The following is a 21,328-nucleotide window of genomic DNA, read 5'->3' as shown; positions in this document are numbered from 1 at the left end:
GTAATCAATTACTTGTAATTATGATTGTAAGTAATCGTTTCTTTTGATAGCATGTAATTACGATTACAAGTAATTGATTATAGTAATTGGTCATGCAATCACGATTACAGTTGTAATCAAAATTTGTAGTCATGATTACAAGTAATTGATTACTTTAAATTGAAAGATGTAATCGATTACATTTTTGCCCTACTCTGATGTACAATGTACTTGTTTGCGCATCTCTCCTTCTGAAGGGAATACAGATTGCGTTTATTTAATTAAAAAAAATTACTATGATTCAGATTATGAGAGATTTAAAGCAACTCGCTATTCATTAAAATAAAATTTAACAATTAAAACAAACACATAAAGACATTTGTATTTTTTGGTTTTTATTATTGTATTTTAAGTGACTTAATTTTCGATTATTAATTCAAAAAAGAAATGCTGAATATAGCACAACAAGGAGAGAAGAACTGGTAATAAAATTACAGAAACATAAGATAAAGGTTAAAGATCAGCATCGAGTTAAATGGTTGTATAAAAAAATCTGATACATGGCATGTATTTGCTTAAAATCTCAAAACAAATTAACGGAAGATTGATTTAAAAAGAGGAAAAGAACACATGGGTTGAGTACAAAAAACAAGCTAGCAGTTAAAAAAAAAGCAATTGTTAACAATGGAAGAAAAGAAAAGAAAATCGTCAGAAAATGAAGAAGTAATTAAGATGATAAAAGGTTGGTAAAGTTCAAACAGGTAAAAATAGGTTTCATAATAATAAATTGTTTACTATATAACGTTTATGATAATTTATCCTTTGTTAGGACAGAACACTCCGTGGGCGTTTACAGGTTGCCTTAAATAAGATAGGTGACTTTCAGAATTTATTAGAAAAAAGTTAAGGTTATTAAAAAAGATGAAATTAAAATACAAGCAGAAATTTTAAGAAGAAGAATTAAGGAAAAAATAATGATTTTTGTCGATAATTCACGTGATAAAAAAACTTCTTCTTCCCAGAAGTTTCTGAGTTTAATTCAGAATTTTGTCGACAGAAGCCGTTTGTAATATAAACTAATTAATAAAAGAGAAATCATTAAAAATCCCGCTTGATTTTTAATCATTTTTCTTTTTATTATAAATTTCTAACCCTCAGAGCTGAGCATAACGAGAAATTTTAAAACTAAAAGCTGGAGCTTTGGGGGGCAAATTATGTCTGTCACATGAATTAGCTGCTAGAATTTTTTTTCTTTTTAACTGCAACCGTTCTTCTGTTTTAAATTTTTTAAAACAGTCAGTCTAATTTGGAACACCCTATGGACATGCAACGCAGACATTGGGATACTTACGAGTAACGTAGTGCGGGTACCTTGATCACGATTGGGTGTTGAAACGTGGCATTTACTTACGTTAACAACTGTTCTTCCCATACTATTTCGAGTAAGCCAAGCCCGTCAATTATCAATTCTCTTAAGGAACACATTCTATATTCCTACACAAAAATTCTTTCAAAAAGATTTCAATTATGTCACGATATATTACGTACCTAACAAAAAACCGGACACGAAGTCACGTAGAACATAAGTCAATTATGAATCGAAGTTGCCAGGATCACGAAACAAAAATGTATGACGATTAGAGTAAAATACGTAAGCAAATAATAAACCTAAGTTAAGTATAACACGTAGACGAGAAACAATCATATTTCAATAAATTCGATGCGCGATACGGCGCTGTATTTAACTTTACGTTAATTAACATTCTAAGTTATGTGGAGAAATTAAACTCAACTTTAAAGCGCCATTTGTCTTATAAACGCTCAGCTGGTGCTGACGTCAAAGGTCAGGTCACATGTGTGGGTATCCGCTATGTTCCTCTTCTTGAAGTGCAAATACCCAATTGAAAAACCCTGATCTTTGCAAACTGCCGGATTCACTTGTGTGATTTAGCCTGCAACATTATGTATGTAAATATATATATATATATATATATATATATATATATATATATAAAACCTAAAACACCATTTCGCTACACGCCGGTACGTTTGATTACTTTTTACTTTTATTTAATAATTTTTCAACTATATGTTTTTTGCGATATCGACACATATAAAGAATAATTTTTATCTTAGGATAATTATTCTTCATTCAGAAATATCGCATTTATAGCAATAGATGTGTCTTGATAACGACTATTGCTTTTACCATTCTTGTTTCTCTTAACTTAGTTTTCATTTTATTCATGTTTTTCATATTAATTTGTGTTTATATATATATATATATATATATATATATATATATATATATATATATATATATATATATATATATATATATATATATATATATATATATATATATATATATATATATAAAAAAAACCTTCAAAACGTCAGTTTTTGCTACATGTTTCCGCAATTAGCTACAATTCACGCTATTACGAAGTATAATAGTTTAGTACTCACTCAAATTTACAATGCAATAAATATATAAACGAGGTATTAACAAATAGCCATATAATAGTAAACAATTAATGTCATGAAAATGGACAAAACAAAAAAGTAATGATTTAAAGAAGTTACCGTTCTTGAGGGTCACTGTCGTGTCTGCGGTTGTTGAGTGTGAGGGACATGAATCATTCAGTGGTTTGAACAGAGTTTCCCATCCTCCGGGTGCAGCATAATGCCAATGCGAGGAATGAAGAACCAATCGTTTTTTCTCTTTGAACGCTTTGATGAAACACCAGAGAACGTCATGAGCCCCAGATGCAAATCCAGACGGATTGGTGAGATTACAGGCCAACATCGGAACAGAACTGCAGTTCTTTGGATTCTGTTAGAACAATAGACAACTTGTGATGTAGTGAAGTTAACTGTTAACCGTACTTATAATCAAAACGTAAATATTTGCCACAACTTGATTCCAAATCTAAACAAATATTGGTTGTGAAGTTTGCTTACAACCAATATTTGTTGTGAAGTTTGTTCACAAGCAAGTTCGTTACTTAACAGAACCGGTATAGCCCCTTACCTGGTTTCGAATATCAACACAAGTTGAGGCAAATATTTACATAGAAAACGAAACAGTTAAGAAACTCCGTTCATTACGCGTTGTGCATTATCCTTGTGTTACAAGAATTATATTTAAAATAGTTAAGAATTTTTTATTTTATTTCATCATTGCTCTCGCACTTTGGACATGCGCATTCAAATTCATGTAAATAATCATGTCAAGTACAAGGTATTAGGACAAAAATGACAAAAAATACAACTTGGTGTAATCGTAAGTGTTGTCATATCAATCACGCGTGTGCAATCATACCTCTGGGGATACTGATCCAGTCGTTCCCTCGTCTTCTGGATTGGGTTCAAAATTACAAGTCTACGGAGTAGAACATTAGTAATCTTAAACCCAAAATTGGGTCGGCTATATAGCGACGGTTATAAAATAAAATCAAATCACGCGTGTGAGCGTCATTATATCAATCACCCGGTCTCGAATCTCAGCGATGACTGGTCGATTCGAGGAGAATTTCGCTCCAGGTTATCACGGGCCACATAAAATATCCTCAGTAGTAGAAAAATCATGGGTTAAAGTCCCCTTGCCATCTGATTAACCGTGGATGGTTTTCCTTCTCGTGTACTAATGCGGGTTAGTCCCATCGAAAAGTCCTACACGAAGGCAAATTTCTCCCGATACTTTATTCAGGAGTTCCCTTGTCTTCTGGATCAGATTCAAAATTGCTAGGCTACGGAGTTAAACACTGATAATCGTAAACTCAAAATTGAATTAGCTGTTCAATGACGGTTATATAATAAAATAAAATCCCGCAAGTAAGAAACTGTGTAGCAAATGTTTACAATCTATTTTAAGAGAATATTATTTTTTTGGGGGGGGTTCCGTCTGACCTGTGCGATTTTTACACTTGTAAATCAATAAGGTTCCCTTTTGTTTTTGATATAAGAAAATAACTTTAATTATTTTTTTAAATTGAAGTTTTTTAATAGAGAGCGTTAGAGGACAATTGCGTAACAGAATTTAATGCAACAGATACAAACTGACAATTCTTTCTATGTAATGCATGCATTAAAACACATAACAGGCAAAATTATTGAGAAACGTATCGTTAAATAGTTGCCTTATTAAATTGTTCAGCCGGTTATTAAAATTAACACAAGGAAATTAGAGTTTGACTCTATTCAGTTTTACTTAAAACTATAATTTTAAACCTTTTTTTAATTTTTTTTTATTTCCTATGAGCTGCACAATCAGTCTTCCCGATTAGCAGACCTAGTGCTTTCTCCAGAAGTGGTATCCACTCTTTCAGGACCACCACAATGAGTGAGATACCGTTGGTCATGCTAATTTGGACGTCTAGTTTCTGCCTCACTAGATGGCAGCACAGAGACTCTATTTGGATGCTAAAGTGCACTAAGAAAATTTTAAACCTTATCCATTACATTTGAATACAGAATGATGATAGTGCGAACTTGTGCTACGATTTATTGCGTTACTTTTATCATCAAAATGTTATTAATCAAAATTATATTACTTGAAGAGTGTGAATCCTATTTCGAACAATTCTTTTCAATTTTCTTGATTCATTTTTCCTCCATTCATTCCATCCGTCCAGATTGGCTAATTTATTAATTTCGAGATCCAAGACCCTGAAACAAATAAGTAATAATTATGAAATAATCATACATTGTTTTGTATTTCTTCTTCATTGCGCATTACCATCGGATTCTACGCTACTATTTTTATTCTTTTTTTTTAGAAAGATGTTTGATAAATTTACTTCATTGCAGTTTCTAAGTCAATATTTTATCCGACATTTCACGTGAAAAGATAATAAAAACAAGATTATAAGATATTTATCTTCCAGATATTTTTATGATTGCTCAATCACTAAACATTTAAGAATACTTAACCCCTTGAAGTACGAAGACGTCTGGGAGACGTCATTTGTTTCTTATGTCCAAAACAATAATTGACGTGTCTCAGACGTCTTCAACTTAGAGATGCCAACTTGCTCTGGGAAGCAAATAAATATTTTAAAGTGGCAGTTTATCAATTGTGATTCTAGTTTTAATAAATTCAATTTAGTAGTTTTTTATCCACCACTATTTTTAAACAATTCGTAGGTTTATATAATTCACCACCTTTTTCAGATATGTCATACTATACCTTTTAAAAAGTAAGCAAAAATAGTCAAATATTTGCAAAATTTAGTTTGTAGTTATTTACCGTTTTTTTAAATTATTTTGCGTGCCTAAAGCAGTTGGCATCACTGTCAACATTCCGTTGCGATTTGATGTTTACTGTGCAATCAAAGATCATTTCTATATCAAAAAATGATATGTCAAGAGGTTAATAATAAAGAAAGCTGCAAAGCAGTTACAATAGCATTTCAACTAGTCCTTACGATATTCTATACTGATTTATATCAGCCTCGAATTTAATTGATTTCAAAACTTGGGATACCTGCAAGTGACGCGATGTGGGTATCTCGAACCTGATTGGTTGCTGAAACTGGGCATTTGTTTATGTTAGCAACAGTTCTTTCCATTCAATTTCGAGTAAGCCAAGCCCGTCAAGCATCCATTCTCTTAAGTGACACATTCTATATTCTTACACAGAAATTCTTTCACAAATATTTCAATTCTTCTTCACTATATATTTACACAAAGACAGGCACGAAGCCACGTGGAACATAAACAAACTATTTATGCATCGAAGTTGCCAGGTACACAAGACAAAAATATATCACGGTTACAATTAAATATATAAAGAAATAATAAATCTAAGTTAATAAAAGAAGAAAGAGTTATATTTCAACTAATTCGATGCGAGATACGTCTTTGTAGTTAATAAACTTATCGTTTGTTAACATTCTATGTAGAGAAACTTAACTAAACTTTAATCCGCCATTTTGCTGATACAGATTAGCTGGCGCATGAAGCCATGTTGAGAATAAACAAACAAATTATGCACCGATGATGCCAGGTACACGAAGCAAATATATATGACGATTGCAATAAAATACATCCAAAAATAATCAACCTAAGTAACGTAAAGAACATAGACGAGAAAGAATTATATTTCAACAAATTCGATGTACAAATTCGACATATTTAATTAACTTATCGCTAATTAACATTCTAACTTATGTAAGGAAACTTAGCTAAACTTTAATCCGCCATTTTGCTGATAAAGAGTAGCTGGTGCATACGTCATAGGTCACATGTGTATGTGCATGGGAGGTTTTCTTGAAGTGCAAGTTGCCAATTATTAAATTATGTATACTAATTATAAATTCTTACTAAATTATATGAGATACCAAATTCAAGAGAAGAGACACAGCATTACCTAGCATATTCAGATCCATGTGCAATCATGAGGTGAAGAGAATTTTCATATTTCTCTTGAATGTCAGATTCCATGGAAACATTGAGGAGGAGTCGTTGAATTAGGCGAATCTGACTCCTCAAGAACAACCACTGATCCTTCACCGTGTTCGATATGTGTCTCCTATTCTGTTCCAGAAGAGCTGACGGTCTGCGTCTAGCACAACCTGCTGCTCTCATGGAATGCAGAAAACAACTTATTTTAATTCGACATAAATGCACTCTCTTTGTAAATAATTAAGAATTACACAATACACTGATGTCCAAAAGTAAGAGAATATTCGTATTTTGTCATCTATCGCCTGAACTACGACAAGATAAATTTTAATGAAATTTGGTTCTGTTTCAAGGGTATTCTAGCGAAGAGTGATAGGACTCCGATATCTATCCTCAAATATTTGCGAAATTAACCATTATAAATCCTGGTTGGCAGGGAGCTGGGCTCATGTTCGTGTGAACATGAGTTCAAATTCATCCGGCTGAAAACTCCCCGTGTAGTAAATGGTGACTGATGCACGTTAAATCTGTCGGGTCACAAAGTCCTTCAAGCTCCTTCAACAAAGTATACCTCTGGGGTTCTGAATTGAATATTGATCGTTCTCTGGTTCTGGTCAAAATTGCGATCTGTGGATGTATGTGCGCCAGTCACCATTTACTACACGAGGAGTCTTTGGCCGACTGGATTCAAACTCCGGTTCTCGTGAATCTGAATCCAGCGCCCTGCCAACCAGGCTATCCTAGAGCTCATGAGATAGAGCATTCGCCTTCCAATGAGGTGAACCGGGTTCGAATCCCATTCGATACGAATTCCACATCCGGCGTGCACCGGCCACAGTGCTGATGTGAAATATCCTCAGTGGTAGACGAATCATGGGTTAGAGTCCCCTTGTCGTCAGGTTAACCGTGGGAGGTTCTCGTGGTCTTCCTCTCCATGTAGCACAAATGCGGGTTATTTCAATCAAAAAGTCCTCCGCGAAGGCAACATTTCTCCCAATACTCGATCCAGGAGTTCCCTTGTCTTTTGGATTGGGTGCAAAATTACAAGGCTACTGAGTTGAACATTAGGAGTTGTAAACGCATTAAATTGGGTCAGCTGTTCATCGATGTTTATAAAATAATTAAAAAAATCTGGCTATCATGGTCCAACGTAAATTATAATGCGAAGTAGTGGGATTATTCTTATGACAAAAATTAAATAAAGTACAAAATAGTAATCTCTTTCAAAAAGAAAAAAAAAAGAAATGAATATTTATGCATGATACATATGCTGCTTAATATGAAAAACGGAAGGATAATGCTTTTGTAATACGAAGAACAAATCAGGAAATAAATAAGAAATGACAACACTTTCGATAATATGAAATAGTTGAACTCTTTGTATGCAATATTAAAGTCACCAGTTTATCAATCAGTTTATTCTTAAATTTCGTACTTATACCTACCATCCCGCATGCTCAAGTGCGTGTTTAGCGTAAGCTCTGTCTGAACTTAAATTGTTCTTATTCTGAAGTAACAACGCAGAACCTACTTACGGGATGCTTAATTGTTAGATTGTAAGGTATAATTCTGATTTACTTCACTTGTATAAGTCAACTAATTTACTGAATTATTTTGCCCCTCGCAATCCCAAGTCAAAATTTTCAATGGTTTTCCATTGATGGTCCAACATAATCGTAATGGTAACCATCAATAATTCCACCATGAACCATTGTATTTTTTGATGGTAACCAACATAAGTTATCATAACCCAAATGTATGAAATCGGACTGGTTTATGATGGTCCAATATAAGAATAGCAACTTGTTTTGATGGTTTGTTCATGCTGAACCATTAGAAATTTCTACCATAGTTTCTTAGAAATCAAATGTAGGAATACTCATGAACCACCATCACTCCAATGTAGGAATTCGGACTGATTTATGATGGGCTAGCATAAAAAACAAAAACAAATTGTGTTGATGATATATTCCTATTGAGCCACCAAGAATTATTATTAAACCATCATGGAAATGCATTGTTGTATCATTATGGACCATCACGAATTTCTATCATAATATCTTAGAAATCAAATGTTTGAGCGATCATGAACCACCATCACCCCAATGTAGGAATTTGGACTGATTTGTGATGGTCTAACATTAGAAAAAAACTAAATTGTTTTGATGGTATATTCCTGAAAACCAACAAGAATTCTCACTAAACCATCATAGATTGTTGGTCCATGAGAATCAAACTTCTCCTGATGGTTAACCCTCATAGTATTTAAGTAGCATTTAAGTAGCAGTTTGTTGGAAGCATTTGTTGGGAGCATTTAAGTAGCATAAGTAGCAGTTTGTTGGAATATCAAAAAGGATGAACCCATAATGAAAAATGTTGGATGATGGCGACCATCAAATGATGTTGGACCATCACAAATGGCACTGAAACCAAAATAAACCATCAAATTTGTGGATGGGACTATCAATTTTGGTTTCGGATTACGAAAAAGCTTTGGGTGATATATAAAAAAAATATTACAATATGTGCTATGAAAAAAAAATCATGCAATTTCTTTTTAAAAATTTTCGACAATAGAAAAAGAGGGGGGAAATATTTCATACCTGAAGATAATTTCTCTGGATGATCCCTGTAAAAGATAAACTAATAATTGAAAAAGTTCATATTTATATTGTTATGCACATTTGATTGTCAATGGCATTTCTAAAATATTTTCAGTAACTAAAATCGCTTACACTAAAACAAAAAGATGTTAGGCCTCATTTCATTATTACTCCTGTTATAATTTATTTATATAAGAAAAGCCCACAATTAAAAAAGTGTATTCTTATAGGAAACGTACCTTTATTTCAAAGTGGAAAATCGCAATGGATTAAACGGAGAGGATTATAAAATCATCTAAAATTAACATTGCTATAAAAGAGAGTATTTCAAAACTACTCTCTTACCAATAATATAACTAAAACTAAATAAATTTTTTAAGCATATTTCGCTACTTAACTAGTTACAGGATGTCATCAGATAATTATAATCCTAGTAAAAAAATAAAAAGAAGCAACTACACTCATCGAGAGTTGCAAGTTTGTATTCAAATAAGGGGAAAGTAAAATGCTAAAATATCTAAACTTCACTCTTTGTAAATAGAATAGGTGTAGCAAGGTAACGCAATTTCTGCACTTTCTACATTTTTCCTTTTTCCATTATCATAGTATCAGTAAATCCTGATTTCCCAAACGACTGTATATTTCAGTAAGAAGCTGGAATATACTGGCTTGGGGAAAAAAAGCAAGATTTATGGAAACCATGGTAACGGAGAGAGGAAAGCTGTGGAGAATAGGAAAATCGGGTACATTGAGACGCCAAATTGCCCTTTAGACGTCGAGAAGGACAACGATTTGTTTGCCTTCTGCTAGAATATATGTCATATCTTCCGTTACATCATCTTAAAATAATTTCATCATTAAATTATTATGTAGAACTAAATTATTAGTTAATTTGGGTCCGACTTTTGAATCATTAGGTTTGATATTTATTGTCAGTACGCAAAATCCAATAATTAAAACAAAATATATTTTGTGGATGTCTTTAATTACCCTAACTTTAAATTTAACCTGTTTCATTTATTTTGGTTTATTTATAGATAAAAGTTATAAAACAGTTATTATAAAATGAAATAATAAAATGGAAATTTTGATCACCTGATAAAGTTGACTGCTTGATCGTTATCACCGCCATTTCGCCATATCGAATACAGTGAAAATGTGCTTAGTTCCAATTTCGAATAGATGAAAAAGGCGATTAATGTGCAGGGCAGGATGATTATAATTAGGCATACCTGATAAGAAATTGAAATTGAAATCTTTTTGCAATCAACAATAGGAAATTTAGAACAAATAAAAAGAGTGAAATCATAATAACGTAACAATAGGAGCAAAAAAATTATGAAAAATTTACATATTGACTGTTGTTGTTGTTGTCGGCCAGAGGGGGTGCGTTTTTTCATGTTTTCCAGTGGCGCCATCTATGGCTAAGTACTGCATTCAACTTCTGCCACAACCGTTTAAAGGGCAGACTCATTCCTACATCCATTCATTCATCCACAGATCGTAATTTTGATCTGAACCAGAGAATGATCAATCTCCAATTCAAAATCCCCAGTGTTAAATACGATGATCTCGGGATTTCCAATCATTACAAACCCCTTTAACATAATATATTTAATAACAAAAACATGGAAGATGTTCACGATACAGTGTTATAGAGGAAACTGATTACAATGATTTTACATTACTGCGCAGAGCACCATCTGTTGAGTTTTAGAAATTATTATTATTAACATTGAGAAATATTATTAACACCAAGAGGTATAGCTTGTTATGGGAGCATGGAAGACTTTGTGACTCGACAGATTTAACGTGCACCAGTCGCCATTTACTATACGAGTTACCCGGTGTAATCGAACACCCGCAACCTAGAATAATACACCGGTCCAGGAAAAGAAACTATTTTTTTTATTACTCAATCCTATTTTTTATGGCTCTCAGTTTGAAGCCCATTGAGAAAGTTAAGTTTTGCGTTTAGTTCTGCGTTAAGTTTTGCGTAAGATAAGTTTTACGCTTTTTACCCCTTTTATGCAAAACTAATGCGTTTTAACCCTTAAGTAACGCGCAACAGTTTACTCGTCAGTTCAATTAGAAATCTTTTTACTTCAACTGATAGATTTTATATATAAAATACAAAGTATATAAATATTTTTCACGTTTTTTAAAGTTATAAAAATAGATTTAAAATAATTAAAAATGAATACAGAAATCACTCACTTTCATAATGTTAAATTCCGTATATAGATTTCAACTGTTCAAATTCTCTCCAAACATTCTAATAACAGCAGAAATACATTCTGATTCTAAAATAGAATGTTGGACTTATTTCGATAACGGAAGCCTTTTGTGTTAGTCTACAATGTGCATTAAATGAAATCGGAGTACGATGCGATTGCTGAAAAAAAATTTAATGTTCCATTTTCTGATATAAAATAAATTTCATTGAATAAAACACTCAAAATGGGTTACAAATAAATAAATAAAAGTAAATATCTTTTTTGTTGGTGCTAACATATTTACACAGGAAAAAAGATTGAATAGTTTCATTACTTGTAAAGAAATTATATGATTTTATCAATTTTTTTAAATGAATTTTAATAGCCTGCTTTTTTTAAATTAATATCTAAGCTTCGGACTTAGGATAGAAACTGTATCTGCATCGGTTGTAAATTAATTTTTCTGAAAGAAATTTTGATTATGATTATTAGATGATTTTGGGTTTGTTATAAAATTGATTTTTGTTTTTATTCAAAAAATTAAGATTGATTTTTTTTTTTCATTTGCCCGGAAGGGGATTTTTACCCCTTTTTAATTGATTAATTTACGTTTCTTTAGCACAGGTACAGTAAAAAGAATAAATAGATTTATTAATACTTTTGTTCCATGACTTTATTTAATTTTTTCTTATATGTAATTTTCGTTTGCTCTAATGCTTGCATTTTTCACAAACTAAGTGCCAATCTTAATAGTTTGAAACTAGTAATTACTGAGTTAGGAAATAGAACACAAAAACGTACTTCCTCTGAATAAACCTACCTTTTTTATTCAATGGGAATTAAATTGTAAAATTTAACTCTCACCCTTATCACCCTTTTTTAGCGCACTGTACAATTAAATGATAGTTCTGATTAATTAGGAAATCTTCGAGTTCTTTGAAATGAGAAAATAAAATATTCAGAGTTCTTTTCCATAAAAAGTAAAGAACGCAGTTTCAAACCGACGTTGCATGGTATATATATTGCTCCATTTTGGATATATATTATTCATTTTCAAATAGGTATAGCATAGAAACTTTTTTGATGGTATGAAACAATTTCGGTATTCGAAATGAAACATTAAATAGAGAATTCACAATAAGTCTGATTAAATTCATAATTTTGTCGGCTTAGCATAACAAGTTGCTTTCCATTAAATAATTAATTTTCTTTATTTTATCTCCAAATTTATTGGACAGTAGTTACAGCACAATAAGAAAAGCGAAACACAATAAAAGATGGTAAACATAACGAGGTAACTTGAGTCAATTGATTCAAAAGGTCTCGGGCTTCCCAATATCGCTCGTCTAGAGAAGACTTGCGCAAAGCAGGACAATGCATAATATGGGCGGCATCCATTTCCTCCCCAAGGTTACAAAGTGAGCAGATGGGAGAAAGAGCAATGTTAATTCTGCTGAGGTGTTTAAAAAGACAGTCGTGTCCAGTGGCCAGGCGGAATTCTGCCACAGCTCTACTTCTTGGTTCAATATAGGATTTTGGGACTAAATCCCTCCAAGGTTTAACGGACACTCTTTTGGACAGGTCCGAGAGGGAATGGTCTTTAATGCAATTTGTCACCATTTTCTTGATGGAACAAAATGGTATTGCGCGGGAAGAAATTTTAATTATTGAGGCGCCCTTCTTGCCCAAAAGATCTGCACTCTCGTTTCCCTCATCTCCACAGTGGCAGGGTATCCACTGAAGGACAATCTTTTTCCTGTGTGATTCAAGACTTCGAAGGAGTCGTCGGCAGTCCATGACTTCAAGGGTTTTGGGATCGTCAGAGGAATTGATGGCTTGAAGTGCTGCCATAGAGTCACAAAAAATAACTGCTTTTGTAAACTGGTCGAGGTGACAATGAATTTGAGACAGAGCAGCTCGGATGGAGGTAAATAATTAATATTTTTCATTATATTTCCTATGAAATTTATCAAAAAAATGTCACCAGAATGAAAAAAAAAGTCTGAAACTACTGAAATAATCTGGTATGGGCAAAGAAATATTTAAATAACAGATTTTGTAAGTGTCATGACTGTTTCCTAAACAGCAAGTTAACTTTCTTTATAACGTATATTTAAAAAACGTTTGAAAATAAAAATACTGAAAATAAGAGTAAGAAAGAATTTGAACTAGCTTAGTTAAAATAAGCATTCCAAAAGTTTTGTTGTACAATTTCTCCCAAGCAAGCATATTTGAACAGTTTTTTAATCAATTTATTCATCAAGTATTTAAAATTGTAATTCTCTTATTAATTGAATTTTAACTTACACGATTAAATGTTTTATGTTATTTTATATGTTTCACCAATTTATGATATCTTGTAATCCGTGAAATGTATATTTGTTGTATAATATGCTTAAAATTGATCGGAAAAAGCATTATATCATAATTATTAAACTCACTACCACCAAGGTATTCTTTAGAATGACTAATAAAAAAACTCGCAGGTAATCTATACAAATTACAACTAATGAGCAAAGTGTATAATTCTCATATTTTATATTTTGCCTGAAGATCATAAGTCTTTCTATAAATTGCTTCTAAGCATCGAATAAGCAAAAAAAAATAATTCACACATTTCATATTTTGGTATAGAAGTTCTCGTCATTTTATAGAATACTGGCAATTTATGCTATTAACGGTAACTTATACAGTTCTTATGCTTGATTTTTTTTTAAATTTTTTTTTCGAATTAATTGTTATAATAACTTGTAATATAAGTAAGTATGCTTTGTTGAGTTTAAGGTTTCCTCTACAATGTGTATTCACGAATAGTGTGATACTTAATATTATTTTCCATTATTTAGAAACTATAAAAGCACAGTTATTGTTAAAGATGTAACAATGTTCAGTATTGTTTAAAAAGGGATATCCACATTATAGTTAATTTTTCGTGTCATTTGCAAGGTTGCCTTTGTTAAGTTAACTTGAATTTAACATACGAGATTTTGCAAAGCGATTGTTTTTGTCATGAAACGCTTTAGAAGTATTCGTCGTTTTCTAGCATCTTTATTTTGCTGCTGCCGACGAGATTATGATGAAGAAGATTGGATCAGGTGGTCATTGATGGACAATGAATGGTTTCCAATGGACATTGATGAAATCCATACTCACTAGAAGATGTGAATCTAGATTTAGGAGCTCAAAGGGAGATTTTAGAGCTGTCAGTAACAAAACTTTACTAATTGACTTGCTTCAGTTTTATTATGGTATTCCGGTGGATTTGGTGGATTCGACGAGATTATGATGAAGAGGATTGGGTCAGGTGGTCATTGATGGACAATGAAGGGTTCCCAATGGACATTGATGAAATCCATTCTCACTAGAGGATGTGGGTCTAGATTTATGAGTTCAAAGAGAGATTCTAGAGCTGTCAGTAACAAAACTTTACTAATTGACTTGCTTCAGTTTTATTATGGTATTCCGGTGGATTTGGTGGATTCGGCGAGATTATGATGAAGAGGATTGGGTCAGGTGGTCATTGATGGACAATGAAGGGTTCCCAATGGACATTGAGGAAATCCATTCTCACTAGAGGATGTGGGTCTAGATTTATGAGTTCAAAGAGAGATTCTAAAGCTGTCAGTAACAAAACTTTACTAATTGACTTGCTTCAGTTTTATTATGGTATTCCGGTGGATTTGGTGGATTCGACGAGATTATGATGAAGAGGATTGGGTCAGGTGGTCATTGATGGACAATGAAGGGTTCCCAATGGACATTGGTGAAATCCATTCTCACTAGAGGATGTGGGTCTAGATTTATGAGTTCAAAGAGAGATTCTAGAGCTGTCAGTAACAAAACTTTACTAATTGACTTGCTTCAGTTTTATTATGGTATTCCGGTGGATTTGGTGGATTCGGCGAGATTATGATGAAGAGGATTGGGTCAGGTGGTCATTGATGGACAATGAAGGGTTCCCAATGGACATTGGTGAAATCCATTCTCACTAGAGGATGTGGGTCTAGATTTATGAGTTCAAAGAGAGATTCTAGAGCTGTCAGTAACAAAACTTTACTAATTGACTTGCTTCAGTTTTATTATGGTATTCCGGTGGATTTGGTGGATTCGGCGAGATTATGATGAAGAGGATTGGGTCAGGTGGTCATTGATGGACAATGAAGGGTTCCCAATGGACATTGATGAAATCCATACTCACTAGAAGATGTGAATCTAGATTTAGGAGCTCAAAGGGAGATTTTAGAGCTGTCAGTAACAAAACTTTACTAATTGACTTGCTTCAGTTTTATTATGGTATTCCGGTGGATTTGGTGGATTCGACGAGATTATGATGAAGAGGATTGGGTCAGGTGGTCATTGATGGACAATGAAGGGTTCCCAATGGACATTGATGAAATCCATTCTCACTAGAGGATGTGGGTCTAGATTTATGAGTTCAAAGAGAGATTCTAGAGCTGTCAGTAACAAAACTTTACTAATTGACTTGCTTCAGTTTTATTATGGTATTCCGGTGGATTTGGTGGATTCGGCGAGATTATGATGAAGAGGATTGGGTCAGGTGGTCATTGATGGACAATGAAGGGTTCCCAATGGACATTGAGGAAATCCATTCTCACTAGAGGATGTGGGTCTAGATTTATGAGTTCAAAGAGAGATTCTAAAGCTGTCAGTAACAAAACTTTACTAATTGACTTGCTTCAGTTTTATTATGGTATTCCGGTGGATTTGGTGGATTCGACGAGATTATGATGAAGAGGATTGGGTCAGGTGGTCATTGATGGACAATGAAGGGTTCCCAATGGACATTGGTGAAATCCATACTCACTAGAAGATGTGGGTCTAGATTTATGAGTTCAAAGAGCTATCAGTAACAAAACGTTACTAATTGACTTGCTTCAGTTTTATTATGGTATTCCGGTGGATTTGGTGGATTCGACGAGATTATGATGAAGAGGATTGGGTCAGGTGATCATTGATGGACAATGAATGGTTCCCAATGGACATTGATGAAATCCATTCTCACTGGAAGATGTGGGTCTAGATTTATTGAGTTCAAAGATAGATTCTAGACCTATAGTAACAAAACTTTACTAATTGACTTGCTTCAGTTTTATTATGGTATTCCGGTGGATTTGGTGGATTCGACGAGATTATGATGAAGAGGATTGGGTCAGGTGGTCATTGATGGACAATGAAGGGTTCCCAATGGACATTGGTGAAATCCATACTCACTAGAAGATGTGGGTCTAGATTTATGAGTTCAAAGAGCTATCAGTAACAAAACGTTACTAATTGAATTGCTTCAGTTTTATTATGGTATTCCGGTGGATTTGGTGGATTCGACGAGATTATGATGAAGAGGATTGGGTCAGGTGATCATTGATGGACAATGAATGGTTCCCAATGGACATTGATGAAATCCATTCTCACTGGAAGATGTGGGTCTAGATTTATTGAGTTCAAAGATAGATTCTAGACATAGTAACAAAACTTTACTAATTGACTTGCTTCAGTTTTATTATGGTATTCCGGTGGATTTGGTGGATTCGACGAGATTATGATGAAGAGGATTGGGTCAGGTGGTCATTGATGGACAATGAAGGGTTCCCAATGGACATTGATGAAATCCATTCTCACTAGAGGATGTGGGTCTAGATTTATGAGTTCAAAGAGAGATTCTAGGGCTGTCAGTAACAAAACTTTACTAATTGACTTGCTTCAGTTTTATTATGGTATTCCGGTGGATTTGGTGGATTCGGCGAGATTATGATGAAGAGGATTGGGTCAGGTGGTCATTGATGGACAATGAAGGGTTCCCAATGGACATTGAGGAAATCCATTCTCACTAGAGGATGTGGGTCTAGATTTATGAGTTCAAAGAGAGATTCTAAAGCTGTCAGTAACAAAACTTTACTAATTGACTTGCTTCAGTTTTATTATGGTATTCCGGTGGATTTGGTGGATTCGACGAGATTATGATGAAGAGGATTGGGTCAGGTGGTCATTGATGGACAATGAAGGGTTCCCAATGGACATTGGTGAAATCCATTCTCACTAGAGGATGTGGGTCTAGATTTATGAGTTCAAAGAGAGATTCTAGAGCTGTCAGTAACAAAACTTTACTAATTGACTTGCTTCAGTTTTATTATGGTATTCCGGTGGATTTGGTGGATTCGGCGAGATTATGATGAAGAGGATTGGGTCAGGTGGTCATTGATGGACAATGAAGGGTTCCCAATGGACATTGATGAAATCCATTCTCACTAGAGGATGTGGGTCTAGATTTATGAGTTCAAAGAGAGATTCTAGAGCTGTCAGTAACAAAACTTTACTAATTGACTTGCTTCAGTTTTATTATGGTATTCCGGTGGATTTGGTGGATTCGACGAGATTATGATGAAGAGGATTGGGTCAGGTGGTCATTGATGGACAATGAAGGGTTCCCAATGGACATTGGTGAAATCCATTCTCACTAGAGGATGTGGGTCTAGATTTATGAGTTCAAAGAGAGATTCTAGAGCTGTCAGTAACAAAACTTTACTAATTGACTTGCTTCAGTTTTATTATGGTATTCCGGTGGATTTGGTGGATTCGGCGAGATTATGATGAAGAGGATTGGGTCAGGTGGTCATTGATGGACAATGAAGGGTTCCCAATGGACATTGATGAAATCCATTCTCACTAGAGGATGTGGGTCTAGATTTATGAGTTCAAAGAGAGATTCTAGAGCTGTCAGTAACAAAACTTTACTAATTGACTTGCTTCAGTTTTATTATGGTATTCCGGTGGATTTGGTGGATTCGGCGAGATTATGATGAAGAGGATTGGGTCAGGTGGTCATTGATGGACAATGAAGGGTTCCCAATGGACATTGAGGAAATCCATTCTCACTAGAGGATGTGGGTCTAGATTTATGAGTTCAAAGAGAGATTCTAAAGCTGTCAGTAACAAAACTTTACTAATTGACTTGCTTCAGTTTTATTATGGTATTCCGGTGGATTTGGTGGATTCGACGAGATTATGATGAAGAGGATTGGGTCAGGTGGTCATTGATGGACAATGAAGGGTTCCCAATGGACATTGGTGAAATCCATACTCACTAGAAGATGTGGGTCTAGATTTATGAGTTCAAAGAGCTATCAGTAACAAAACGTTACTAATTGACTTGCTTCAGTTTTATTATGGTATTCCGGTGGATTTGGTGGATTCGACGAGATTATGATGAAGAGGATTGGGTCAGGTGATCATTGATGGACAATGAATGGTTCCCAATGGACATTGATGAAATCCATTCTCACTGGAAGATGTGGGTCTAGATTTATTGAGTTCAAAGATAGATTCTAGACCTATAGTAACAAAACTTTACTAATTGACTTGCTTCAGTTTTATTATGGTATTCCGGTGGATTTGGTGGATTCGACGAGATTATGATGAAGAGGATTGGGTCAGGTGGTCATTGATGGACAATGAAGGGTTCCCAATGGACATTGGTGAAATCCATACTCACTAGAAGATGTGGGTCTAGATTTATGAGTTCAAAGAGCTATCAGTAACAAAACGTTACTAATTGACTTGCTTCAGTTTTATTATGGTATTCCGGTGGATTTGGTGGATTCGACGAGATTATGATGAAGAGGATTGGGTCAGGTGATCATTGATGGACAATGAATGGTTCCCAATGGACATTGATGAAATCCATTCTCACTGGAAGATGTGGGTCTAGATTTATTGAGTTCAAAGATAGATTCTAGACCTATAGTAACAAAACTTTACTAATTGACTTGCTTCAGTTTTATTATGGTATTCCGGTGGATTTGGTGGATTCGACGAGATTATGATGAAGAGGATTGGGTCAGGTGGTCATTGATGGACAATGAAGGGTTCCCAATGGACATTGGTGAAATCCATACTCACTAGAAGATGTGGGTCTAGATTTATGAGTTCAAAGAGCTATCAGTAACAAAACGTTACTAATTGACTTGCTTCAGTTTTATTATGGTATTCCGGTGGATTTGGTGGATTCGACGAGATTATGATGAAGAGGATTGGGTCAGGTGATCATTGATGGACAATGAATGGTTCCCAATGGACATTGATGAAATCTATTCTCACTGGAAGATGTGGGTCTAGATTTATTGAGTTCAAAGATAGATTCTAGACCTATAGTAACAAAACTTTACTAATTGACTTGCTTCAGTTTTATTATGGTATTCCGGTGGATTTGGTGGATTCGACGAGATTATGATGAAGAGGATTGGGTCAGGTGGTCATTGATGGACAATGAAGGGTTCCCAATGGACATTGGTGAAATCCATACTCACTAGAAGATGTGGGTCTAGATTTATGAGTTCAAAGAGCTATCAGTAACAAAACGTTACTAATTGACTTGCTTCAGTTTTATTATGGTATTCCGGTGGATTTGGTGGATTCGACGAGATTATGATGAAGAGGATTGGGTCAGGTGATCATTGATGGACAATGAATGGTTCCCAATGGACATTGATGAAATCCATTCTCACTGGAAGATGTGGGTCTAGATTTATTGAGTTCAAAGATAGATTCTAGACCTATAGTAACAAAACTTTACTAATTGACTTGCTTCAGTTTTATTATGGTATTCCGGTGGATTTGGTGGATTCGACGAGATCATGATGAAGAGGATTGGATCAGGTGGTCATTGATGGATAATGAATGGCTCCCAATGGACATTGGTGAAATCCATACTCTTGAGAAGACGAGGGTCTAGATTTATGAGTTCAAAGAGAGATTCTAGAGCTATCAGTAACATAACTTTACTAATTGACTTGCTTCAGTTTTATTATTGTATTCCGGTGGATTTGATCTAAATTTTTCTTCGCAATTAATAATGAGAATAATTGCTTCACAGTCTGACTGCATCTGAGTGCGCTATTTTCAAGGCTTTGGTTGCAGCGAAGTAAAGCAAAAAATGATAATCTGCTGTGATTGGAAATTTGCCAATTTTTGTTTGGGAGTTTTGCTGTTTGTGGGACTGCAGACGAGTTTTGTGCAATTGAATATACGATGGTTGCTGAATTTACGAAGAAAAAAAAGACTAGAAAAATGGCGTTCGCCAGCGGAAGTAAAAGTAATGCAGATGATTTTTTAGATTATGAAAATGCGAACGTATACAAAGTCTAACATTTAACTTTTTTCATTTGTCTGAGATAATTTGGAATGATGGTAAATTAAATATTTTTTACACGTAAAAAGATTAAAATTTCAACTTAACTTGTGTATCATGTTTTGCTTTAGTTCCTTGTATTTATTAATGAAATAAAAAAAAAAAATGCGATTTATTTTTTTTTTCCTTCAAAAAAATTGGTAAAGGAAGCGTTTAAAAAACAAAAGTTTTTCAGATGATTTAAAATGTAAAGTTATTAACAATTCTTTGACGATCACTTATTATATTCCTAATTATATATTAATAGTTAATTCACTGAACTTTATTCATTAATAAATCTAATAATAATATAGAATCACAAATGTTATAAAACTGTATTTTAATATTTATCAATTTTATATTATTGTATTTTATATTATATCCAATCATTCAGTAAAAAGGACTTTTTGCCGTTGTTTTTTGTTTTTAATTTTGTCAATTCTGTTTGAAAAAGTGGGAATATTTTATGATAGCTGTTGTTATTCACTAATAGATTATTATTATTATTTACTACTTCAACACTATTAGATTATATAACTATAACACTATTAAATTATTCGATTCACAATTAAATTACCTTATAACTGATAGTCATATTCAGTTCTCATTAACATCAGTGAAGTTTATGAGTAAGTTATTTGTACATTTTTATTTTTATTTTATATCAACAGTGAAGTAGTAGAAACGGAGGAGAGATATTTACATAGCTCTTGAAATTAATTATAAATTAATATGTGTTCTTTGATTTTATATTTTTACCGTCTTTAACCATTAGACGAGACAAATAATTTCAAATCAAGAAAAGAGTAATTTCGAACAATCAAGTCTTATAAACTGACATTGATCACCAATACGTAATTATTTACAAAGCTGAAACGCAGATGCCACCACGATTAAAAACGTGAAAAGTTAATTAGTAATTCCCAATATACATTTTTTAC

General features: G+C 33.7%; 2 protein-coding genes across 2 annotated transcripts in view; both read right to left on the bottom strand.

The window, feature by feature from the left end:
- Positions 1–4,735, bottom strand: part of LOC107444177 (alpha-(1,6)-fucosyltransferase) — a 32,509-nt gene extending 27,774 nt beyond the window's left edge. The window contains exons 1-2 of the mRNA XM_071179328.2: positions 4,536–4,735; positions 2,566–2,815 (exon numbers count right to left, since the gene is read on the bottom strand). Of these exons, the coding sequence (XP_071035429.2) occupies positions 2,566–2,788 (223 nt within the window). The 5' untranslated portion in view covers positions 2,789–2,815; positions 4,536–4,735. The remainder of the gene's footprint in view (positions 1–2,565; positions 2,816–4,535) is intronic.
- Positions 4,736–12,433: 7,698 nt separating this feature from the next.
- Positions 12,434–13,057, bottom strand: LOC147816605 (uncharacterized). Its single transcript, XM_087157008.1, has one exon. The coding sequence runs from the start codon at positions 13,055–13,057 to the stop codon at positions 12,434–12,436; it is 624 nt and encodes a 207-aa protein (XP_087013134.1).
- Positions 13,058–21,328: the final 8,271 nt, after the last annotated feature.

The sequence above is a fragment of the Parasteatoda tepidariorum genome, chromosome 1 (genome assembly GCF_982258835.1).
Source record: "Parasteatoda tepidariorum strain Cologne lab strain chromosome 1, Ptep-v5.0, whole genome shotgun sequence".
NCBI lineage: Eukaryota > Metazoa > Arthropoda > Arachnida > Araneae > Theridiidae > Parasteatoda > Parasteatoda tepidariorum.
Note: the sequence above shows the minus strand (reverse complement) of the source record. Positions and strands in the feature narration are given on the sequence as shown.

Coding starts and splice junctions, on each gene's coding strand:
- LOC147816605 (XM_087157008.1), bottom strand. CDS start 13,057: ATGGCAGCACTTCAAGCCATCAATTCCTCTGACGATCCCAAAACCCTT.